Source organism: Giraffa tippelskirchi, chromosome 4 (genome assembly GCF_054371585.1).
Source record: "Giraffa tippelskirchi isolate mGirTip1 chromosome 4, T2T-mGirTip1v1.2.pri, whole genome shotgun sequence".
Classification (NCBI taxonomy): domain Eukaryota; kingdom Metazoa; phylum Chordata; class Mammalia; order Artiodactyla; family Giraffidae; genus Giraffa; species Giraffa tippelskirchi.
This window is the reverse complement of record NC_137278.1, coordinates 203,929,212-203,955,627: the sequence shown is the minus strand read 5'-3', so window position 1 is coordinate 203,955,627 and position 26,416 is coordinate 203,929,212. Positions and strand designations below refer to the sequence as shown.

At 41.4% G+C, this 26,416-nt stretch overlaps 1 protein-coding gene across 4 annotated transcripts in view; it reads left to right on the top strand.

Annotated features, from left to right (window-relative positions):
* ENTHD1 (ENTH domain containing 1) overlaps positions 1-17,146 on the top strand; it is a 91,474-nt gene extending 74,328 nt beyond the window's left edge. For all 4 annotated transcript variants that reach the window (XM_081590207.1, XM_081590203.1, XM_081590204.1 and 1 more), the window contains 2 exons: positions 955-1,350; positions 15,897-17,146. In XM_081590207.1, the coding sequence (XP_081446333.1) occupies positions 955-1,350; positions 15,897-16,498 (998 nt within the window). In that variant the 3' untranslated portion in view covers positions 16,499-17,146. The remainder of the gene's footprint in view (positions 1-954; positions 1,351-15,896) is intronic.
* Positions 17,147-26,416: the final 9,270 nt, after the last annotated feature.

Genomic DNA, 26,416 nt, shown 5'->3' with positions numbered 1-26,416 from the left:
CTCCTCACTGTGAGGTACATTGTGATGCACATTGTGACGTGTAAACACGACACAGCAACTTGCACGATTCCCATAGCCTCCTTTCTTTGGGGGAGCTCAAAGGAGACAGTCTTCCTTTTGCCCTCTCTCAGTTTTCTCTTTCCATGTAGTATTTCAGATGAAACTATTCAAGAGCAAGTCCCTAGCGCTGACAGTGTTGATAACAATTTGCATCTAGAAACTTGGACCAGGCTCATAATTCATATTCAATAGATAAATTTCAATTCCTCTCCATTCTCTCGATCCCTTTGATTTGTAGTAAATATTGTTTGTCTGTTATATTCCAGGTACTTTTCCCATTATATCCTAGGTACTTTGATGATATTAATGAATAAAAAGGGCAAAGATCTCTGACCCGATGGAACGTACATTTTAGTAATCATCACAACGGTTCCGGAAAAATTGCTTCTTTTCTCCCACTGAGTTATTATTAAAATTAGGTTGCTATCTAAGAGAGTGATTTTCTTTCATGAGCCTTGGATAGACACTGGGGCGAGAAGACGTTGTTTATTTTGGGGCAAAAAGACTTTTTTGTAGCTGGGGGTTCTGTGAGGATAGACCAGTATGAAGTGGCATGTTTTCTCTAGTTTATCTTGTAAGAGATGAAAGTTTGAAGGTACTAAAAATAGAGTGGTTTCAGAGATGGATAAGTGGGTGAAGGGAGAAATATTTAAAGACAAGTTATTTGAAGCTTGCCTGGCCTTGGCTTCAGTAAGGAGAGAGAGAGAGAAGACAGCCACAAAATGACTAGTCATCACTTAAGCTTGGGTATACTTTAAATAGACAGAATAGAAACACAGTGAAAAAGTATCTGTTATGGCATAAAAATATCCAATTATTAAAAATGCAATAAAGTTGACATAGAGTACTTTCCATTTTATTATTTTTATAGCTCTTCCGTTTGTTATTTTATAGATGCTGTGCCTATTCCCTCAGAAAAAACCCCATCTCTGCAGACAAGTGTGAGTCTGGACAAGAACTCGGACAGTACCATTACAAAGACCATCACAGGAAACCCTTTGCAAATGCCTTCAGAAAAGCAGCCAGCTGCAAAAAGCTGTGACACATTGATGACTTTACCAGCACATTGGCCATCTAGTCAAGAAGAGTTCATTGGCCCTCATTTAAGGACATCAAAGTCAGATTCTACTTTCCATAACCAGGCCTCTGTGGAGACACTGTATGTCTCTCCCTCATTCACAACATTTGACCCAATGAAAGAGACTGTAATCAGTAAGGATCATCAGAAAGCAACACAGTCCGGCCTGGTTCCGATGGAGGATGAAAACCTCAAGACCTTGGCCACATGGGGTGAGTCTACAAGAAACCCCTCTTTTAAAGTACTCTTCTTTTACTTTTCTCTGCTTTCTGTCTCCTGGTTTGTTGCCTTCTCTTGCTCTCCACCCATTGATGTGAAGAGAGGTACTTCTGAGTCGGGAAAGTGCCCCTTTTATTAAAGGGCTAATAGCAGATCATCATCATGGTTACATGTGCTTGAGTGAAGCCCACGTTCTGAGCAATTTTGATACAGAACAAATTAGAAAGAACTAGCGTTAAATCAGAGCTTCCTGTCAAACATTTAGGTTACTTATTTAAAACCATATGAGAGAAAGTGATTAGTGTGTATATTGGTGTGTATGCATACACATACATCCATATGGGTATTTATGTGTGTGTTTTCCCTTTTTTTTAAAAGAGCTGTGTACTGATTACAAAAAAAGAGAGGTGGGGGGGGAGTAGAGAATCTCTTCCCTCTTCTGTCTTACAAAACATTGAGAGGGTTGCAGTATTGTTTAGACTGGTTGATAAAGGATAAAGCCAGTTGAGATCCCAGGTCACTGGCCATCAGTTGTTAAATCTTACATTTTATAATTTTACTTTCTTCTGTAGAGTTAATTAGTAAAAGAATAACCCATTTGCTGGTACATACCCCGGTGGCTCAGATGGTAAAGAACCTGACTGCAATGAAAGAGACCCGGGTTCAATCCCTGGGTTGGGAAGATTTGCTGGAGAACAGAATGGCTACCCATTCCAGTATTCTTACGAGGAGAATTCCATAGGCAGAGGAGTCTGGCCGGCTACAGTCCACAGGGTCTCAAAGAGCCGGACACAACTGAGCGACTAACACTTTCACTTTTTTTTCATTTCAGAGACTAAGTAGTTTATTGATTCTCATGTGTAATAATGCCTACTAACTCATAAATATAATTTTTTAAATATGAATTTTAAAATATAAATCCTTTAAACTGCCTCAAATTCAGGTCAGAAGTACAATATAAATACAAACAATGGAAGCCAAAATTGTTTGAGGTTAAAGAAACTTACCTTGATGCTAGTAAGGTCAGTGACTAGTAAGAGATTCTTCTTACTGCTCTTCCCAGAATTTTTTTTTAATAGAGTACCTAAAAATAAAACTAATTCTTAGTTTTGTCACAAAATTAACTTTTCTGCTGAGACTACTGATGGAGTAACCAATTAGTACTGGTTATGATAGCCAGTGCATGTTATGATTAGCTCATCTGCATGCTGTCCCCTGGGAAGCTGTTACTTTGGTTCATTTCTTCCACAAATACCACAAAAGGAAAATTGAAAATACTTTTGGTCATAGCTTGTATATCAAGTATATTTAATTATGAAAAATTACAGGAAGTTCCTCTAAAACCAGTTAGCAAGGAAGACTTTTGCTCCTACTTATAATGAAGTAGATAGCATTAGTCCAATCCTCCACCAACAATATTGGTTAAAGCTGGAAAACTGTTAGACATATTATAAAACAACCAAGGTAGAAAACAGCTGATGGTCAGGCTCCTAGGGGAAAGGATTGTGATACTGTGATGCAATAAGTAATGTATATTTGGTCTTCACCCCTGGTTCCTAGCACGGAGCTTCTGAAACCCTTGTCATTTTCCTGAGTGATAGGAGAGAAAGAGGCATTTTCTGTTATTCATCATAAACACTTTCCTCTCCATCCCTGACCTCTGGGGAGAGGAGAAGGAATGGCCAATGATTTGATCAATCAAAAGCCAATGAGGACTTCCCTGGTGGTCCAGTGGATAAGACTCCATGCTCAGGGAACTAGTAATAACATCCCACATATCCCAACTAAGCCCACATGTGCAGCTAGTGAACCCACATGCTTTAGAACCCTACACCACAGTTAGAGAAGCCTACGTGCTCCAATGAAGACCCAGCGCAGCCAAAACAAATAATAAATGCTTTTAAAAAAAGAGCAAGCGGGTGACAGTGATGGATAGTTTAAAAAAAATCAGGGGCCAATAATTTGATCAATCATGCCTATGTAATGGAGCCTCTGTAAAAACCCTAGACCATGAGGTTGAGAGGGCTTCCAGGTTGGTGAGCACATGAAGGTTCTGGGAGGACGACCGCCCGGAGAAGGCACGGCAGCTCTGTGTCCCTTCCCCATACCTTGCCCCGTGCATTTCTTCCATTTGGTTGTTCCTTTATAATAAACCAGTCATAGTAAGTAAAGCAAGTTCCTGAGTTCCAACATCCAATGGATCATCGAAAAAGCAAGAGAGTACCAGAAAAACATCTATTTCTGCTTTATTGACTATGCCAAAGCCTTTGAATGTGTGGGTCACAATAAACTGTGGAAAATTCTGAAAGAGATGGGAACACCAAACCACCTGACCTGCCTCTTGAGAAACCTGTATGCAGGTCAGGAAGCAACAGTTAGAACTGGACATGAAACAACAGACTGGTTCCAAATAGGAAAAGGAGTACGTCAAGGCTGTATATTGTCACCCTGCTTATTTAACTTATATGCCGAGTACATCATGAGAAACACTGGGCTGGAGGAAGCACAAGCTGGAATCAAGATTGCCAGGAGAAATATCAATAACCTCAGATATGCAGATGATACCACCCTTATGGCAGAAAGTGAAGAAGAACTAAAGAGCCTCTTTATGAAAGTGAAAGAGGAGAGTGAAAAAGTTGGCTTAAAGCTCAACATTCAGAAAACTAAGATCATGACATCCAGTCCCATCACTTCATGGCAGATAGATGGGGAAACAGTGGAAACAGTGGCTGACTTTATTTTTCCGTGCTCCAAAATCACTGCAGATGGTGACTGCAGCCATGAAATTAAAAGACGCATACTCTTTGGAAGGAAAGTTATGACCAACCTAGATAGCATATTAAAAAGCAGAGACATTACTTTGCCAACAAAGGTCCATCTAGTCAAGGCTATGGTTTTTCCAGTGGTCATATATGATGTGAGAGTTGTACTATAAAGAAAACTGAGTGCCGAAGAATTGATGGTTTTGAACTGTGGTGTTGGAGAAGATTTTTGAGAGTCCCTTGGACTGCAAGGAGATCCAACCAGTCCATCCTAAAGGAGATCAGTCCTGGGTGTTCATTGGAAGGACTGATGTTGAAGCTGAAATTCCAATACTTTGGCCACCTAATGTGAAGAGCTGACTCATTGGAAAAGACCCTGATGCTGGGAAAGATCGAGGGCAGGAGGAGAAAGGGACGACAGAGGATGAGATGGCTGGATGGCATCACCAACTCAATGGACATGGGTTTGGGTGGACTCAGGGAGTTGGTGATGGACAGGGAGGCCTGGCGAGCTGCGGTTCATGGGGTTGCAAAGAGTCGGACACGACTGAGTGACTGAAATGAACTGAACTGAAGTGAGTTTTGTGAGCCATTCTAGCAAATTATCAAACCCAAAGAGGGGACCGTGGGATTCTTCAATTTATAGCCAGCAGATCGGAAATAGAGGAGGCCTGAACCTGCAGTTGGCATCTGAGTGGTGTCTCAGTTTTCTCCCCCTTGCCTGTTTGCCTGTTAGCAGAGCAAGATGATAGAAGCCGAGAAAACACAAGAGGCCTGGGCTTTCCACTGTCTCACTGAGCTTGGGAGGTAGGGTTGGAGTTTGGGGCTTCCAAGGTGTCAGAGACTTAAGGGGCCAATATTTCAGAGGAGAGGGAATCACAGAGAAAAAGACCACAGGTCTTTGTGTAATTTCTTACTGTTACTTTTGCCTGCTGCTAAACTGCTCAGGTTTTGGATAAGGTGCCAAGAAACTAAATGGGAAGAAGCCAACAAGCTAACCAGAGATTCTGATAGTCTTGTGGTGCTGCGAAGACGGAGGTTGGAGTTTAGGACATGCAGAAGTGTAGGAGCTCTGGTAAATACGCCATCCTTTCAGCTGGGCCCTCTAAAGGGCTACACCCTATGCATCAGAGGTACATTCTAGGAGTAAGGACAACCTGGAAATAGAACAGCCCTCCCAAATGCTGAAACCCAGCTTCAACTAGAGCAAAGTATCTGAAGACAGTGAAATCCTTTCTTGAGTGGTGCTACAATTTTTCATGCCTTAAGGTTTGGCATTCACCAAAAAATTACCAGGCATACCAGGAAATTAACAAATGACCAGAAATACAGGATTAAAAAAACAGTAGAAACAGACTCACAAATAATCTAGATACTGAAGTTATAAGATACATACTTTAAAATAATTATGATTAATATATATATAAAAAGAAACAGAAGGAAAGATGGGGGAATTTCATTGGAATAAAATACTGATATCTATAAAAAGGAATTAAAATGAATTCCTGAATTCCAAAGCAGAAAAATAATTAGCTGAAATTAAGACCTTGAGGATACTATTCAATTCATAAAGGTTGAGGTGTCAAAAGAGAGAGCTCAGTACTGGCAGAGAAGTTGAAAAGTTATAAGGGAAACCCTGAAAGGGAGGGAGACTCAGAAGGAGTTTATATTCCATTTATAAACTCTGCCCAAATTCTTGACCAATAAGACACACATTTCTACTCCTCTATAAAAGGCATTACTGGAGCCGATCCAGCCGCCTGAGCCTCACCTACCTGCAGCTTTGCCCCGTGCCCTCCACAGTCAAGACTGGCCCCCAGGACAGGCCCACCCTGTGCCCTGCTTGGTGCCCAGTGGCTTTGGCCTGGGGTCCGGACTGTCCTCCCGCCGAATGAAGAGGACGGAGCAGTTATTCTGCATGGAGTAAATGGTCCCAAGTAGAGCTGTTAACTCCTGACCCAGCTACAGCCCCACTCTCAAAATCAGGTCCTCGCTTCAGCACAGTAAAAACCATGGTGAGACTCTTCTGCATCCCCAGTTCCATTCTCATGGTCTGTAACGGGCCCTGCCCTGGAGGCTGCTGTGGGGGAAGGCTCCCCGCTGGCACCTGGGTGTTCCCGAAGGCCCTTGTGTTCTGTGGAGCTGATCCCTGGTAAGTTGGTCCTTTTGGGCAGCACTTGATGACCCAGCCTTGAAAGATGCTCTTGTCCAGCTCCATGGTGGCCTGGGCCGAGCTCTCGGTGGCAAACTCTATGTAGGCATAGCCCTTGAGGGTGTCCAGAGAACTTGCCACCCAGGATGGGGACCCGGTGGATCTCACCACAGTGGTTGAAGCCATAATATATGTCTAGGGGAAGACCCCAGTGAGTTGTGGCGGGGGGTGGGGGTGGGGGTGGGAAGTACTTGAAATTATAAATATGTAGGTAAATAGAAAATACCATATATTTTATTTTAAATTCTAGTGTTAAAAGTGTCACTGTTGTTCAGGTGCTAAGTTGTGTCTGACTCTATGAGTCGCCATGGACTATAGCATGCTGGGTTTCCCTGTCTTTCGCTGTCTCCTGGAATTTGCTCAGATTCATATCCATTGAGTTGGTGATGCTATGTAACCATCTCATCCTCTGCTGCGCCCTTCTCCTTTTGCCTTCACTCTTTCCCAGCATCAGAGTCTTTTCCAATGAGTCAGCTGAAGGAAAAGATTTGAGGTGAGAGATAGACAAGAGCCGGTGAGCAAGGTAGAGGGAAAGATCCTGAGACAGAGGGTGAAATGGGGAAGGCAGACTAGAATCCAGACCAGAAAGAGAGTCACCTTGTGCTGAGAACCCATAAGGAAGGAGGAAAAAGGGTGTACCGGATGTGAGGGAAGGGTCTTATTGTTCTTAATAACTAAATGTACTGAACATTCATGGGCCGCACTCTGTATGTCATGGCCTCCATATCTTACTGTCTGGGGTCACCTGCCAAGCCTCAGGGTTTGGAGTGGTTTCATTTTTTCCATGAAGAAACTGGAAAAAAATTAGAACAGCCACTATAGAGAATGGAAGAAGGAGTTGCTGAGACTCTGAGAAGATAGAGGAGCAGTAATTTGTAGTGGTCCAGTTTTTCAGGTCTGGGCTTTTTTTTTTTTTTTTCCTGTGCTGAGCATCCTGGGGATAGAAATGAAAAAGACAGATATTTAAATTGAAACAGGCCTACAACAGGGATTGACCAACTTTCAGCCTGGACCGAATCTGGCCCACTGCCTGTTTTTGTAAATAAAATTTTATTGGAAAACAACCATACTACTTGGCTCACATATTGTCTTTGACTGTTTTTGTGCCATATCAGCAGAGCTGAGTAGTTCAAACAGAGACCATATGAACCACAAATCCTAAAAGATCTCCTATCTTGTCCTTTATATCAAAGTTTTGCTGACTCCTGAATTAGGAATTAGTAGTAGGGAGACTTCTCTGATGGTCCAGTGGTTAAGACTTCACTGCTGGAGGCACAGGTTCAATTCCCTGGCTGGGGAACTAGGATCCTGCATGCCGCCGAGTGAGGCCAAACAAAGAAATTAGTAGCAAGTAAGGCAGAAGACATTCAGCAAGAGGGTAGCCAGAAAATGGCTAAAGTGATGGACACTGGGATTCTAGACTGGTTTAAGAAAGGAGCCAGAACCAAGAGGATGCTGATAGAAAGAGAGAAAATAGAAAGATCATTGCATCTACGGTCTCATTGCATCAATGAGGCCAAAGTGTAGATGTATTAAAAGGAATGTAAAAGGAATCTATAGAGCTGGAAGTAACTGAGAAGAAAAAGTAATCTTGGAAAACAAGGTTTCAAAGTAGGGCAGTTGTGAGTGATGACATTCTAGGGAATACTCAGAGGAATGGCTGAAGGTCATTGTGGCTGAGGAATTCAAGAAATGATGAGACTAAATGGATGCTAGTCTCCATGGATACTGGATGATGGAGGTTAACAAAGAGAGTACCGATTTTCTGGTTTTCATGTTTATATGAAGGGTCCAGGTCCAGTGTCATAAACTCTTTGGAGATAATGAGCTGGGCGAATTTAAAAAATACTTGCATATTTTAGTGGTTCTCAAATACCAGGGAGACTATCAAAGGCAGCCAGCTAATACACTTTAATATCTTTACTGAATGAGAGGAATGAATTTGCTGCAACGATCTCCTTTGACCTTTTGATGCTCAATACCTCTGTTCTGAGAACAACCCATTCCTTCTGCTCCTCTGCTTATTTGTCTGAAGCTCAAACTGTTGTTTTAGGTCGTTAGTTTATCATGCTCACTAAAAAGGAAGAAGGAGCTAGTACATACTTAGCAGCCAGTTAGGTGGCAGGCAGCTTTCCTTATAGTCTCATAAGCCACAGTCAGGGTGAGTGTGTTAGACGCACTGGATTTTACTTTCTAATTTGGGGGAGGAAAAAATTATCTGTACTTTGTCTTGTTGAGATAGTGATAAGCATTCTCACTGGCTTCCTCCTTTCTGTCTCATTTGGTTCCTTTTTTTTTTTTTTACTCTGGATTTCAGCAGTAGTTGTTCTTTGTAGCTGTTTTTTAGTTCACCTTTGCTAGGAAAAGAAACTAAAGTGACACGCACACAAAAGACTCATTTACAACGCCTTTTTCTTTTTGCCTATAAAAGCCTTTGGAGTTAGAACAATTAACAGTGTCCCTGAAGCAATGGGAGAAATGATAGAAAACAGTTCTACAGGCCATCCCAGCTAACTCTGGTGAGCTAGTGGTCAGGGTGGTCCAGAAGCACCATGTGGAGTAGAGCATTGATGGGAGAGGGAAGCTTATCACCCTCCAGCAAAGTCACAGCTGGGGTGCTCCCCGGCCCGGAGACAGGGTCCCAACAACCCTTCCAGCTGTGTAGCTCCTGCCTGCTCTTGTGCAGACAGAAAGACACACCGATTTGATTTTTTTAATTTAATGAACCACATTTGTACTTCATAAGCAAGTGAGAAAACTCATCTTTAATCCAATAATCCAATTTTCCCATTAAAGATCCAGCGTAAGTGATTTATAACCACTTACAATAAGGGGCAGACTTACTAGCATTTCTTTCTAGCCCTGTGTTACTCCTAAATCTGGTTCATTTGTGTAGCTTATTTGTAATAATGACACTAAAAATAAATTTTCAAATATGGCAGCTTTTAAAAATTGAGATCTAATTCCTGTACCATAGATTGCATGCTTTGAAAATGGACAATTTAGTGGTTTTTCAGTGTAGTCTCAGAGTTGTACAGTCATCACTACTAATGCCAGAGCATTCCCATCACCCTCAAAAGTTCTGTACACATGAACAGTCACTCTCTGCCCCCTTTATCCCAGCCCCTGGTAGCCACTGTCTACTTTCTGTCTCTATGGATTTACCTTTTCTGGACATTTCATGTGATGGAGTCATGCAACATGTGGTCTTTTGTGATTAATTTCTTTCACTGAGCATCATGTTTTCAAGGTTTATCCACATTGTAGCATAAATCAGTAAGTCATTCCTTTTTATGGCTGGATAATATTCCAATGTATAGATAAATACATTTGCTTTATCCTAATCATGAGAAACGCTGGGCTGGAGGAAGCACAAGCTGGAATCGAGGTTGCCGGGAGAAATATCAATAACCTCAGATATGCAGATAACACCACCCTTATGGCAGAAAGTGAAGAAGAACTGAAAATCCTCTTGATGAAAGTGAAAGAGGAGAGAGAAAAAGCTGGCTTAAAGCTCAACATTCAGAAAACTAAGATCATGGCATCCGGTCCCATCACTTCATGGCAGATAGATGGGGAAACAGTGGAAACAGTGGCTGACTTTATTTTTCTGGGCTCCAAAATCACTGCTGATGGTGATTGCAGCCATGAAATTAAAAGACGCTTACTCCTTGAAAGGAAAGTTATGACCAACCTAGACAGCATATTGAAAAGCAGAGACATTACTTTGTCAACAAAGGTCCATCTGGTCAAGGCTGTGGTTTTTCCAGTGGTCATGTATGGATGTGAGAGTTGGACTATAAAGAAAGCTGAGCGCCAAAGAACTGATGGTTTTGAACTGTGGTGTTGGAGAAGACTCTTGAGAGTCCCTTGGACTGCAAGGAGAGCCAACCAGTCCATCCTAAAGGAAATCAGTCCTGAATATTCATTGGTAGGACTGATGCTGAAGCTGAAACTCCAATATTTTGGCCACCTGATGCAAAGAGCTGACTCATTTGAAAAGACCCTGATGTTGGGAAAGATTGAGGGCGGGAGGAGAAGGAGACGACAGGATGAGATGGTTGGATGGCATCACCGACTCAATGGACATGGGTTGGGGTGGACTCCAGGAGTTGGTGATGGACAGGGAGGCCTGGCGTGCTGCGGTTCATGGGGTCACAAAGAGTCGGACACGACTGAGTGACTGAACTGAACTGAACTGAATCAGTTCACAGACGTTTGGGTTGTTTCCACTTTTTGGCAATTATGAATAATTCTGTTACAAAGAATTTTGTAAATGTTTCATTTTTTAGCCATAGAACAAAATCAGGATAGTATAATTCCTGTGTGTAGGTAACTTCACAGCCATTCTATATTAGTGAGGAAAACTCAAAGAGATGAATTGGAGAATTAGAAAAAGAAAAAAATCCCCCTCTTGTGCAGTGAACTGTTCACCAAAGACCAGCTGCTAGCAAAAAAATTTACATTTACTGCTAAAGATAACTTTTAAATATTTCCAGAAGTGTATTTGTTGTCTTATTTTTTTCAACCCAGTACTTCCAAATGCTTTTTAAGTTTAAAATTGTAGTATAATAATTAACAGTGTGTGCGTGCTAAGTCACTTCAATCGTGTCCGACTCTTTGTGACCCTAATTAACAGATCCAGTGTTATTTGTGAGTGTAAAAAATTAGAGATAACACATCAGCATTTGGAAAAATTTTGTCAGTGCTATCTTCAATCGAGTCTGGCATTCATTAGCATGCCTATATCACACAATGAGACTTTTAAATCCAGCCATTTGCTGCAGCTGATTTGCAATACTTGCTGCACTTCAGCTCTGGGGGCTTGACTGTATGAAGAGGATGCTTGTTAACAACTTCCGCAGTGACCCAGAGAAGGGTCACTAAGCGGGGAGGGAGATGCACCCTGAGGCACAGTGTGCAGTGGCTGGTACAGCTGCAGCGTGTTTGGAAACAAAAGTAAATTGGCGTGCAGCAATTAGAGATGAAGTGGGTTCTTATGAGCAAAAGCATCAAGCAGCCTACGAATCAAAGCTGCAGAACTATAAACAGTGAGAAGCTGTTTACTCAGCAGTTGTAGCTACACAGCAGGAGAAAGGTGGGCATACAGCAAAAAGCAGTGAGTCTCTGACCTGAGCATGCAGCAGAAACACCTGCAGGTTTGTTCAAACCCAGTTTTCTGAGCCCCAACCCCCAGTGTCTGATTCAGCTGGTCTGGGGTGGGGCCCAAGAACTTCATTTTAACAAATTCCCAGGTGATGCTGTGGCTGGTTCAGGAACCGCACTTTGAAAAACACTGGCATTAAACTTTGGGCTTCCCTAGTGGCTCAGCTGGTAAAGAATCTGCCTGCAATGTGGGAGACCTAGGTTTGACCCCTGGGTTGGGAAGATCCCCTGGAGAAGGGAAAGGCTGCCCACTCTAGTATTCTGGCCTGGAGAATTCCATGGACTATATATAGTTCATGGGGTCCCAAGAGTTGGACACGACTGAGCAACTTTCAGTTTCAGCATAAAACTGAAGCCAAGTATTCATCATGTCACATGTGTGTACCTACCATAAGTGTGTTATCTTTAAATATATTTGGTGTTGTTCAGTCGCTAAGTCGTGTCCAACTTTTTGCAACCCCCTGGACTGCAGCACGCCAGGCCTTCCTGTCCCTCATCATCTCCTGGAGTTCACACAAGTTCATGTCCATCAAGTCAGTGATGCCATCCAACCATCTCATCCTCTGCTGCCCTCTTCTCCTCCTGCCCTCAATCTTTCCCAGCATCAGGGTCTTTTCCAGTAAGTCAACTCTTCACATCAGGTGGCCAAAATATTGGAGCTTAGCATCAGCCCTTCCAATGAGTATTCAGGGTTGATTTCCCTTAGGATTGACTGGTTTGATCTCGTGCTGTCCAAGGGACTCCCAAGAGTTTTCTCCAAACCACAATTCAAAAGCTTTAGCATTCAGCCTTCTTTATGGTCTAACTCTCATATCCATACATGGCTGCTGGAAAGACCATAGCTTTGACTATGTGAACCTTTGTTGGCAAAGTGATGTCTTTGCTTTTTCATACTCTGTCTAGGTTTGTCATAGCCTTCCTTCCAAAAAGGAAGTGTTCTAATTTCATGGCTGCAGTCACCATTCACAGTGATTTTGGATCCCAAGAAAAGAAAATCTGTATCATTTCAATTCCAAAGAAGGGCATTGCTAAAGAATGTTCAAACTACCAGACACTTGTGCTCACTTCCCATGCTAGTAAGGTTATGCTCAAAATCCTTCAGGCTAGGCTTCAGTAGTACTTGAATCGAGAACTTCCAGATGTACAAGCTGGGTTTTGAACAGGCAGAGGAATCAGAGATCTTTAAATATAAAAGATAACATTATACTAACATTTGACTGAAATATTATTTTCCTCCTGGCCTTAAATCTTCCTTATGAAATCATTCTTTCTGACCAGAGTGAATTATTTCTAGAATAGTTTCTTAGTACTCTAACATATGTGGTTTGAGTCCTAGAATCTTAGAATCTCACCAAGGATATACAGTTCTGTCAGCTGATGCCTTGATCTTGCCTGAAATGTTCCTGCCAAACGGTCGCTCAGGCTGTGCATGAGCTCCGTAAGTGTTAAGAACCTCACCGCTTCCCAAAGCAGCACATGTCATGTATGGGAAACCACAACTATTTAAACGTTTTATTTTTTCAACTGGACTGAAATCTCTTTTCCTGTTACTTTCTCCTGTTAACTGCAGTTCCAACTTGTGCACAATATGAGAAATGAAGATAAATATTACTAAGATTTTCTGACTGTTTTCAAATAACTAAATACAGCCTTTGTCTTCCTATCTGTTTTGGGGTAAAGATTTGCATATCTATCAACCCTTCTACATCCCTCACCATCCTGGTTGCCTGCCTTCTCAACTTTATATCTAGAATTTAACATAATTCTCTAATAGAGTAAAAATAATTCTAATATACTTGAATGGTGTGGATGTAGAGCTTAGTGGATTAGATTATATGCTTTAACATCAGAGACTTGAATTTGAGTCTCATCTCTACCCCTTTTTAGCCTTGTGATCTTGGGAAAGTTTCTTTGCTTCTTTGAGATGCCTTTGCCTCGTGTTTTAAATGGGATTATGAAGCCTATTCCACAGGTTGTTATTGGAGTGTGGTGCTAAATAAAGAGAATTCAAAAATAGCTATTTGAAAAGCAATTTAAATCCTAGACTTTTCCTCCTTGTCAAACAGATGAACAGTTGCCCCGAATAGTCAACCAATTCTCACAACCTCTGGCAGAAGTCTAGAGATGTGTTTTCTGAAGAAGGTACATGGAGGGTCTCTGAAGTGAGATGCTAGCCACTGGAGAACGTGTTACTCTAGCGTGAGAATAGACCAAGAAAAAGATCCAGGATATATTGATGGAAAATAGGAGGGTGGCAAAGAGACGTATCCGATGACAGCTGTGAGTATGGCCCAGAGAGTCGCAGAGTGACTCAGGACACGCGTATATAGAGGCTTCCGTCATTGGCAGGATGGTTACCACATACCCTCTTTTTAATCCAAGGATAGAATGTTGGATAAGCCTGACCTGGATTCTTAACTGTGCTTGTCCTGTCTTGACCGTGTGTTGATGAAGTTCCTACTTTCCTTTTTGTGTCCTGCTGCTGCACCAGCTGAGAAGACTCATTTCACCCCCTTCAAGTTTTGTGATTGGAATTCTTTCCTGAGGACTGGAGCTAGGCACCAGGTGGCTTTGAAGCCAAAAATAGAAGCTGTCAGCCCTGGCCACATTTTTAGACAAGAGGTCCGATTTAGTTTAGAATGACATGAATATGTAAAATAAATAAAATAAGAAAGAAAGATAAGTCTTGTGTGCTAAGTGGTAAGCATTAATCTTCCTCTTCTATGACTTATAGTGAATAAGTTTTTGTTCTTTTAATTATTTTACTCTCAAATTATTCTCACTGTTATTTTATTTACTTTTAGTTTTTGGCCGTGCCTCGTGGCATCTTAGTTCGTGTGATCTTAGTTCCCAGAGCAGGGGTCAAACCCGTGCCCCTTGCACTGGAAGCACAGAGTCTTAATCACTGGACTGCCAGGGAATTGCCAATAAAAAAAAATTTTTTTAAGTAGTAAGTCCAAAGTTAATTTCAAAGACTTTGGCACTGGAATTTGACAACTTTTACCACCTTTTGAGGCATGCGTGCTCAGTCACATCAGTCGCGTCTGACTCTTTGCAACCCCATGGACTGTCGCCACCAGACTCCTGTGTCCATGGAATTTTCCAGGCAAGAATACTGGAGTGGGTTGCCATTTCCCAACCCAGGGATTGAACCCACGGCTCCTGCGTTGGCAGGCAGATTACCACTGAGCCATCTGGGAAGCCCACCTAAGGTATAAATGAATAAAAATAGACATTCCATTATCATAGATATAATAGACATTCCTTATCATAGATAAGAAAATGATCTATGCCCAATAAAGTTTGGAAAACACTTGAATAAATTACAGGTGGCCCTTGAATACATGGGTTCAAACTGCATGAGTCTACTTATACATGGTTTTTTTTCACTAAATACATAGTACAGTACTATACAATCTGAGGTTGAGTCTGCTGATTTGGAACTGCAGATATGGCGGGCCAACTGTAAAGTTATGTGGGGGTCTTTGAATGTGAGGCGGGCCAGCGCCCCTAACCCCCATGTTGTTCAAGGGTTAACTGTACTGTCGATTTCTCAGAACCTTGAATATGCTAGTGGATATTGTTAATCTCCTAATGGGAGGCACAGTGTGCAACTGGCCAATCTTATTTGACTTTGAAACCCAGTTCTCACAAAACATCCTTTTACATTTTAAGGAACACAGTGGTCTCCATAATGGTTTGGGAAATAATGATTTAGAATAAAGTGTGAAAGAAGAGATTTAACATGATTTTTGCTTGAAGGGAAGTTAAAAATATTATCAAATCTTTAATTTTATGGAAGATAGGCTTAGAATGCTTCATTTTATTTATAGTTTCTTGGTGAAAAAAAAAATTATATACAAGTGCTAAAGTGTCCTGGATCTCAGATGGGTTGGACTCAGCCTTGACTATATTTGACTATTGAGAGAAAAAGATTAATTTTGTAACTCTGAGGAACTTGTAGTTGGTTGTTCATTTTGCCATAATATTTTCTGTAAAAAAAAAAAAAAGAAGGAATCTAAGTTACAGGTTTCTCAGACTTTCTGCTTTAAATGTCAACTTAAAATTCTGGCAGTGAGTAGAAGAGGGTGTAATATTCTACTTTTCTGCTCTCTGATAAGTGTAGTGTAAAAATATATTGGGCAAAGTTTGAGAGTCAAGATGAATATTGATATTTCTATTTAAGTTCCTTTTCTATGGTATTATTGATGTATCATACATCTTTAGATTTTCTCTGTTTCCTGCTTTGGTTTTATTTGGGCCTATTGTGACTCTTTAACATAAAAAATTCTAAGTAGTTTATGCTGAGACCAGATAGAATTTGACATTGTAAAATTATTTAAGCTATTACTCTCATTTGTATATTGCCTAATCTTTGTCTTTCATTTATACATTTTAGTTTCAACTGCCTCTGAGGGAGCATTCTCCTTTTCTACGTTATCTGTGTCACCCCCTCATTCAGCCTCTCCAGAGAAGTCTGTCCATCCCTTACCCCCAGTGGCCGAACCTTCCTTTTGGACTTTGTCCTGTCAACAGTCTTCTTCTGCCTCTGTTGAAAATACAGATAAGACAGCCAGGATGCATCACCCTTTTGCTCTTAGGAGTCCATTGTCCTCCGATGAAAAAGAAAATGACAACCTCAACCTACTGGAAATTCTTCCAGACAACTCTGATTCTGCCAAAAAGAAGACAAGTTCTATTTCTAGTGGTAATTGGGTAGCATTTTCCACTCAAAGTGTAGACCACTTCACCTCTATGTCCTGTTCTAGTTCTCAGGCAACCAAAGACCTGTCTAGGGAGCCTAAAGCAGATAATTCCACTAATGTTCTTCTAGGGGAGGTAAAAAATGCCATAGTCACATTACACGAAGATCTGAGCATGGTGATACGAGAGCTGAATGTCATCAGCAGCCGTCTGGTAAGCATGAGTGGGTCCAGTCCACAAATAAGCAAGTCTCTGCAGTTCCCCCAGTATTCTGAGGCGGGCTCAGATCAAGTCTAATTATCTCAGAAGCTATTTTTGATAGAACGCAAAACATTTTATAGAGTCTCATTACTGTGCAAAAATAGAATGATAGTTTGATTTTTCTTTGTCAGGTTTATTAAACAAGTATACTTCAAACCAATAAATTCATTTGGGTGGTTTATTTTTTAAAGAGAAAAAGAATCACCTTTGATAATATTTTTAGGTTTAAATATTATCTGATTTGAAACTGAAGAGAATTTCATTCCTCCATGCTCTATACTTTACCTCAAAATAACGTTGAGCAGTAATGTAAGTTGTGGTAATACTTCAAACAGCAGATGACTCTTCCAGAGTTCCTGGATAAATTGGCAGTAAGAAGCCTCTCATTTTCCATCAGTATGGAGCTTCATTGTTAACAAGCCTTTGCATTGTCTTAGGAGAATTGAGTCTGGGGTATATGTTTCACGTCTTTTCATGTCACCTTTCAGGTTCTGCAAAAAGGGCCAAAAATCTTTCCCTTCTTGTGGATGCCACAGTTGGTTGAGAGTTAAGTTGAAATAAGTAGGACATGAAACAGGTGGGGTTTTGTTGTTTTTGTTGTTGTTAAGGTATATGCAAAGGGAATTTAAATCTGTACCTTTTTCTTGTATTTTGGAAAATAAATTTGGTGTTTTTAGTCTTTTATGTATCTTTTTAATTCTTTAAGACAGCTTTTCAAATAGAACTGTCTCGATTATTTATGGGGGAAATGATCTGGTTTGGTGATTACAGACCAGTGATTTTCAATCCTGCTGCAGATTAGAGTCACCAGAGAAGCTTTTGTTTTGTTTCATATTTATTTGAAAGAACAATGTAAAGGGCTCCATGTACCCATTGTTGAGTTTCAACAATTACTAATCAAAGGCTAAAATAATCTCTGATAATTTTGAAGAAATATGAGACATTTAAAAAAGTATTCTAATGCTCTGGGTGCCGGTCCCAAATCAAAACTGATTTTCATCATGCAAACTGGGTTAAGAACTGGAGGGCACTGTTAGTGCAGGAACATGGGATGAGGAAATAATCCAATCAGAAGGCTGTTGAAGTTATCCAGAGAAAGGCTGGATATGGCTCAAGCCAGAGTCAGCACAGTAAAGGTAAATGAGAAGTGATTCATTTAGGGATTTCCTGATGGGTTGGATAAAATATGTGAAAGAGAAGACTCAAGGATGAACCCAAAGGTATTGGACTAAGCAACTAAAATTCAAGATGAAGTTGTCATCAACTAAGATGAGGAAGGTTGCAGATACAAAAAAATTTAGGGATTTCCCTGGCGATCCAGTTGTTCAGACTCTGCCCTTCCACTACAGAGGGCATGGATGGATGGATGGGTTCACTCTCTGATCAGGGAACTGAGATCCCGCATGCTGTGCGGTGTGGCCAAAAAACAAAGGTCCGTCTGGTCAAGGCTGTGGTTTTCCCAGTGGTCAGGTATGGATGTGAGAGTTGGACTGTGAAGAAAGCTGAGTGCCAAAGAATTGAGGCTTTTCAACTGTGGTGTTGGAGAAGACTCTTGAGAGTCCCTTGGACTGCAAGGAGATCCAACCAGTCCATCCTAAAGGAAATCGACCCTGAATATTCATTGGAAGGACTGATGTTGAAGTTAAAACTCCAATACTTTGGCCACCTGATGCGAAGAGCTGATTCACTTGAAAAGACCCTGATGCTGGGAAAGATCGAAGGCGGGAGGAGAAGGGGACGACAGAGGATGAGATGGTTGGATGGCATCACCAACTCAATGGACATGAGTTTGACTAAACTCTGGGAGTTGGTGATGGACAGGGAAGCCTGGCATGCTGCAGTCCATGGGGTCCCAAAGAGTCGGACATGAATGAGCGACTGAACTGAACTGAACTGAATTAATTTTTTTTAATTTAATTCAAGTCATCCATTTTGTTAAATTTCAGATGTCTATTAGATAACCAAATAGAGATATCAAGTAAACAATTGGATATAAGAGTGAGTTTGAGAGAGACTTAGATTGAAATGGAGGCTAGTAAATGATTTTTATTTAAAGTTATGAGACTAGATGAAATTACCAAAGGAGTCAGTGTGATAGTGGAAAGAAGTTGAAGGCCTGAGCCCTGGGGAATTCTAACATAATATCAGGAAGAAGTTGGGAAACTAAGGAAGGAAGTTGAGAAAGAGGCACCACCGAGGTAGGAACAAAACAATATTGTCTGTGGCATTTGGAATCCAAAAGAGTTTTTCTCTTCTTGGCCCTTTTCTGTGTATATTACACAAGTATCTTGTCAAGTTCTTTCCAAAGCCCTATTCAATTTTGAATAAAGTTGCATTAATGCTATTAATCAATTTGGGGAAATTTTTACAAATTTAATCTTCCAATCCATGAACATGGTATATCTCTAAAACCTCTGTCCATATAGATGTTCTCTTCATGTTTTTCAATAAGCTCATTATTTTCCCCCAAGAAGGCTTCTATTTCTTTTTTAAAGTCTTAATTCTTTGTTCTTGATATTTTTATGCTATTTAAATTCTACTGTTTTACCAGTTTTATTTTTAATTTTAGAAGAGTTTATAGAAATGTTCAGTGTACACTTGTACATTGCCCATCCGTATAGCCTTTATTCAGATTCACCAACTGTTAACATGCCGCTATGTTTGCCTTAACTCCCTCTCTTGCTAAACACATCTATGTCTATATACACATTATGTAGATAAACACACACACAGTTTGCTGAGCTATTTGAAAATAAATTTCAGATATCATGACACTTCACAGCAGAATATTTCAGTATACTTATTGCATGAATCAGGGTAATTATTTCCCAACCTACCTTCAAGTTAACAAATTCTCTCTTCAGCTGTATATAATTTGTTGTTAAATCTTCATTTGGTTTTTAATTCAGCTACTGTATTTCCCATTTCTATAATTCTACTTGGTTCTTGTAAAATTGGCTATATTGTTTTTCATAGACCTCTGTTTCTTACAGATAGTTTCAAGCATATCTTTGATAGTAGAAATGGTAAGTAAACTAGTATAAAATTCTTACTGGTAAGAATAATAAGTAAACTAAAGAGTATTCTTGCTAGCAAACTATTAAGAATGGTCTAATGCATGCATAAGGCTATAAATTTTCCTTTGCATAACTGCAATCCACAAATTTTTAAAATTTTAGATATAATTTCAGTTCAGTTCAGCTCAGTCTCTCAGTCATGTCCAACTCTTTGCGATCCCATGGACTGCAGCACGCCAGGCCTCCCTGTCCATCACCAATTCCCAGAGTTTGCTCAAACTCATGTCCGTTGAGTTGGTGATGCCATCCAACCATCTCATCCTCTGTCGTCCCCTTCTCCTCCCACCTTCAATCTTTCCCAGCATCAGGGTCTTTTCAAATGAGTCAGTTCTTCGCATCAGGTGACCAAAGTATTGGAGCTTCAGCTTCAGCATCAGTCCTTCCAATGCATATTCATAGTGGTTAGGTAAATCATGGCCATTGCTTGAAGTTTTCTAGAATAATCAGGTAAATCTCAGACTTAAATTCCTCATAAGAGATGGTTCATTTCAAATTCATTCTCAATGCATAGCCATTTGGTTCCACTTCACCATAAGGAGTGTCTCTTGTTAAATGCCCCACCTTATGTGGGGCATTCCCATCACCTTTCAAGGCCACCAAAATGAAAATTGGAATTTGTTGAACTCAACACGTGCCCTTAGGGAAAAGTGGCTTCTGCGATCACTTGACTATCAGGTCTCTATCTTTTTCAGTGCCATAAGACTATACCAGGTCCTGAGGATACAGAGCTGAGCAAAATCAGATATAACTTCTGTTTTCCGACAACTTGAGTTCTAGAATTCTGGAGAACTTTGACAGATTAATCAAGTTGTTTTTTAAAATGTGAGAGGCTAATAGTTCTGGGAAATAATAAATAGGATTTGATTGGTGAAAGAATTCCTTAAGGAAATAACTTTTGAGCTGAAATACAAGTTCCAGTATTATTGAAATAAATGCCACTAATGACATGTTGGGCAAATAAAACTTCTTTCTGAAATAAAGCAGAGCATAAAATAAGTATGAAATCATAAGACACCTTCTATTGGCTTTCTTCATCATCTGGGAAAATCCACCAATGGATTCTTAAAGGATAGGAAGATGCAATATCTCTTTTTTGTAACAGCTATAAAATTTCTTAGTTGTACATTGCCAAGAGTTGAGAAGAAAAAGCTTCCAGAGATACAGCATTCTGCCCTCCCCACCCCCATCACCAAAAAGTGCTGTATCAGACATCTTGAAATTTACTCAGAGAAACCCCACAAATAACTGAGGGAACGAAAACTATCCTCTTGAGAAACTACCTTACTTACTATGCGCTTATTACATGCACATAGTAACTTCAGATTTTAACTAGGTTTTACATAGCTCACGTATTTTAATTCAACCATTTGTTAATTAGTATAATTAACAAGCACTTATTTCAGTTTCTATTTAGCCAACTCCATTAAACGAACAGAACAAACAGCTTAAATTAGGAGTGGGTATGTTCTGATTGACTTTGTAATTATCTCAGATTAAAAATACTTCATTAGATGTTATTCTCTTAAGCATTTTACTTGAAACTTGGGGATCTTATTATAAGACAATTATAAAAATATTTTACAGTTTACTTACTGTCAAATTACTCATGTGTTCATTCTTTAAATATTTATTAAGCACCCTTTATAAGTAGGCAGTTTCCTAGACATTGGAGATACAGTGGTGAACAAAATGGATGCAGTCTTGTCTTCAGAGGCACAGTTTGGTGGAGTCACAGATTAATGGGTAATTAGAGTGTAATGTGTAAGTCCTGTGAATTTGGGAGGCAAAGGATGGTGTGGAGAGCCTGGTAAAGAACCACAACCAGCTCCAATCTGGGATCAGGGAACGACTCCCAGAGGAAATGAAATCCAAACTGAATCCTGAAGGATAAGCAGAATTTAGTCAAGCAAAGGGAGTTAGGGTAGAGAGAATTTCCTAGGCAGAGAGAACAGCATGTGCAAAAGCTGGGAGCCAGAACAAGAGTCTGAGAATAGGGTTATGAACTGGTGGGTCAGAAATGTCAAAACATCTGCAAACAATAAATGTGGAGAGGATGCGGAGAAAAGGGAACCCTCTTACATTGTTGGTGGGAATGCAAACTAGTACAGCCACTATGGAGAACAGTGTGGAGATTCCTTAAAAAACTGGAAATAGAACTGCAATCCCACTGCTGGGCATACACACTGAGGAAGCCAGAATTGAAAGAGACATGTGTACTCCAATGTTCATCGCAGCACTGTTTACAATAGGCAGGACATGGAAGCAACCTAGATGTCCATCAGCAGATGATAAGAAAGCTGTGGTACATATACACAATGGAATATTACTCAGCTATTAAAAAGAATGCATTTGAATCAGTTCTAATGAGGTGGATGAAACTGGAGCCTATTAAACAGAGGGAAGTAAGTCAGAAAGAAAAACACCAATACAGTATATTAATGCATATATTTGGAATTTAGAAAGATGGTAACGATGACCCTATATGTGAGACAGCAAAAGAGACACAGATGTAAAGAAGAGACTTTTGGACTCTGTGGGAGAAGGCAAGGGTGGGATGATTTGAGAGAATAGCATTGAAACATGTATATTATCATATGTGAAATAGATCACCAGTCCAGGTTTGATGCATGAGACAGGGTGCTCAGGGCTGGTGCACTAGGATGCCCTGAGGGATGGGATGGGGAGGGAGGTGGGAAGAGGGTCCAGGATGGGGAACATATATACACCCATGGCTGACTCATGTCAGTGAATGGCAAAAACCACTACAATATTGTAAAGTAATTAGCCTCCAATTAAAATAAATAAATTTTAAAAATAAATAAAAAATAAAGGTTAAATAGGAATTTAAAAAAATGTGAGCACTTGAGTTTCCTTTTATGCATCTACAATAGGTGATGAGAAGTAGCATTTAGGGCTTCCCAGGTGGCTCAGCTTGTAAAGAACCCACCTGCTAATGCAGGAGATGCAAAAGACGAAGGTTTGATTCCTAGGTGGGGAAGATCCCCTGCAGAAGGAAATGGCAATCCACTCCAGTATTCTTGCCTGGAAAATTCCATGGACAGAGGAGCCTGGTGGGCTACAGCCCATGGGGGTCACGAAGCGTTGGACACGACTGAGCACATGCACGCACACATAGGTAACATTTATAGACTAAGTAACAGAAAAGGACCAAGTGACAAGGAAATGTATCATGTTGAAAATAAGGCATCATAGAAATGTGAGGGTTAAAGGGTGTCCAAAATCCACTCACAAACTGATAAAAATAGGCTTTAAAAGGGGATTTTGGATAGGACTTCCCTGGCAATCCAGTGGTTAAGACTTTGCCTTCCAATTCAGGGAGTGTGAATTCAATCCCTAATCGGGGAGCTAAGATCCTACATGCCTTGAAGCCAAAAAACCAAAGCATAAAGCAGAAGCAATATTATAACAAATTTGATAAAGACTTTTTAAAAAATGGTCCACATCAAAGAAAAATCTTTGAGAGTGGGGGAGGAGGGCTTGGAGATCTTGATGACTCATCTTCCCACCAAATGAGTTTGCTGTGACTGGTCTGTTCCTGGTTGCTCAAGAAGTCCCTTCTTTCGCATGTCTTCATTTTACAGAGAAAGGGAATAGAGAACAACCTGACTAACAGTTACGTACTCAGCTTCCTGGGGATTGTTTTTCTAAGTTTCACTTTATTTTTAATAGAGTGGATTCTGAGATGTGATTTTTAAAAGGGAGTGGGGTTTAGTTATGTGGGATTGAGAGATTTTTATTTCTTGCAGAACACCGAGTTGTTTGGGGAGGCCAACCATATTATTGTTATGCCAGAATATATCGCCACCTTTTATCAGCAGGCAGGCTCGGAAAAGAGTCATTTGGCTCAGAAGAAGCTAGGTTCTGAAGATGATTGTGTTTGGTAATTTCAAATTCTGTTTTCTCATGGATGGTGCAGAAAGTTCTTAAAGATACGGTAATTATTGCAGAATGATGGCTTCGGGCATTCAAAGCTATTCAAACAGTAAAATTCCATTATAAAAGATCACAATAGTTGTGCTGCAGTTGAGAACTTGTCACTATAGAGTTGCTGCATTGTTCTTAACACTGAAGAACACCAAAGCAAAATGCAGTAGTTCTAGGACTTGATGATGGATTAAAACTGGGAGATGCAAAATAAGAAATGAATCAGGATGAGATCCAGAGTTCCAGGATGTGTGTGTGTGTGTATCGACATCAACAATAAGAATAGTTGACATTCACTGACTGCTAACAATGTTCTAAGCACGTTTTAATTTTCTCAACAACTATACCAGGAAGGAATTGCCACGTTTCATATGAGAAAACAGAGGCTGAGAAAAGCTGAGTTTGCTTGTTCAGGGTCACACAGGTAGTTGTAAGGGTCAAAGCCAGACCAGGAACCCTGGTCCATCTGGGTGTAGAGGTTGTGCTTGTAATCACTGCCTTCACTGCCTCACAATTCAGGGTGAGGGTAACAAGGTGGGCGTCAGTGTCATTGACTGGGATGACAAATGAAGAAGATGGGCGGGGCTAGCCTGTTTGTCATGGGTTTGGGGAGGAGCTGGAGCTCCTGCCTCCACAGCCGCTGTCCTCTTCGCACTCTGCCCTCCAGCTGGTCACCCCTAACTTCTAGAGCCGCTCCAGACCTTTCGGATCTTTCTTTTGTTGGTATCCCTTTTCTGAAGAGCTGTCTGCCTCCACACACACTCCCCAGCCCTTCCCTGCCCTCTTTCATGTCTAGACCCAAATTAACAGAAGCTGGAGAAAGCTAGAATATCATAAGAGCTGGTTTGGAGGTGAAGAGACTGTCCCAATTTCTTTTTTCCACATAATTAAACCTGGGAAATGTCATGTGGCTACACACACAGGATTTTAATTGGGGACTGCTTTCACTGGTTCACCCCAGCAGCGGAGAATTTTCATTTCTACCTTTTTTTTTTTTTTGCTGAGCCACATGGCATGTGGGATCTTAGTTCCCTGACCAGGGACTGAACCCACGCCCCCTGAAATGGAAGCATGGAGTTTTAACCACTGACCACCAGGGAAGTCTGAGAATTTTCATTTCTTTAACGGATCTCTGCCTCTGGAGCATATAATGTGCAATTGAAAACCACAGAGAGCAACCCAGAAACAACCAACAGAAACTAAAGAAAAAATCGGTTCTGACTTCAGTTTCATACACAATATGTTCATACTTCATTTTTTAATGGGGAACACTTTCTCCATAGTGACCCTTGGTGGTTAGTTTCATTATCTCTGGGCTAATGGTGTGGTATTTGCTTTACGTCCACACTCGCTGTGTAAGCGTCCTGGGGAGTTGCTTCTATTAACCCTCAAACAGTCTGTTCCACCTGTATTTCCTCCAACCCCCCCCCATCCCCATAAAAACCAAAAACAGAGAAAGGACTGAGCCAGAAACAGTAACACGTTAGATTAAGCCGAAGGTGAGAATAAACACACAGCTTGAAAAGCACAAATTCCAAAGATAAAGAGAACTAGCAAGAAAGAGGCAAATAAACATGGACTCCAGGGATGCAGGGACCCAGCAGGCACAGCGCCCCGTCCCTTTCACAGGGCAGATGGCAGTCAATACAGACCCACTGTGGACACCGTCAGCTGACGGCTGCAGAGCCTTTGGACAAGAGACCAGAAGGGACTTAATGGAAAAGTTGATTTGAGCCTGAAAGAGGCAGTGGTAGGGGAGGGAGGTCGGTCTGTGACGGGAGGCGGGGGGCAGGGCCCAGCCTCAGCGGGACGGAGGCAGCACTGGCAGTCCCACGTCCACCTCGTGGAGACCATGAAAGAGGACACAGGAAGCCCAAAGCCAAAGCTTCCTGCATCCCTGAGACAAGGGCCCTTCCAGAAGATGCCACCACCTATCAAGATCCACATACGCGCCCCCAAATAAGCAGGGGCCTCTGGAGGCCGTGAAAGCCCATAGAGAGGACAGCTTTCCTGCCTTCTCCCCTAAAGTTGCAATGGGGATCAGGCTGGCTGCCTTCCAAAAGCTCGATCCTGTGCAAGCCTGGCCCTGGGGACAATCTTGTCTGTGGCTGGACAGGTTCTGGCCAGCTTAGTCACTTGCTGAGAACTGCTGCTGAGTGTGGTCCTGCCACGGTGGCCTCTAATCGTCACTGCTCTACTGAAGGGGAGGTGCCTTCACCAGCTGTGGTTCCCAGTGGGGACAGTAATGGTGAGCAACTTAGGAACGAAAGGTCCAGACACTCCTCTACCTGCCATGTAGGTCGGGGGTGACCAACAAGCCTCATTCTGAAGCCTGTAGATTTCCTCTGTAAAAAAAAAAAAGCACTATTTATTTATTTTTGGCTGCACTGCGTCTTCGTTGCTACATGCAGACTTTTTCTAATTGCAGTGAGCAGGGGCTACTCTCTAGTTGTGATGCTCGGGCATCTCATTGCAGTGGCTTCTCTTGTTGCGGAGTACGGGCTCTAGGCACACAGGCTTCAGAAGTTGTGGCTCCTGGGCTCTAAAGCACAGGCTCAATAGTTGTGGCGCATGGGCTTAGTTACCCCAAGGCATGTGAAATCTTCCTGGACCAGGGATCTAAGCCTGGCAGGAGGATTCTTAATCACTGGCTGCTGCTGCTGCTGCTGCTGCTGCTGTCGCTTCTGTCATGTCCGACTCTGTGCGACCCCATAGACGACAGCCCACCAGGCTCCACCATCCCTGGGATTCTCCAGGCAAGAATACTGGGGTGGGTTGCCATTTCCTTCTCCAGTGCATGAAAAGGAAAAGTGAAAGTGAAGTCACTCAGTCGTGTCCGACTCTTAGCGACCCCATGGATTGTAGCCTACCAGGCTCCTCCGTCCATGGGATTTCCCAGGCAAGAGTACTGGAGTGGGGTGCCGTTGCCTTC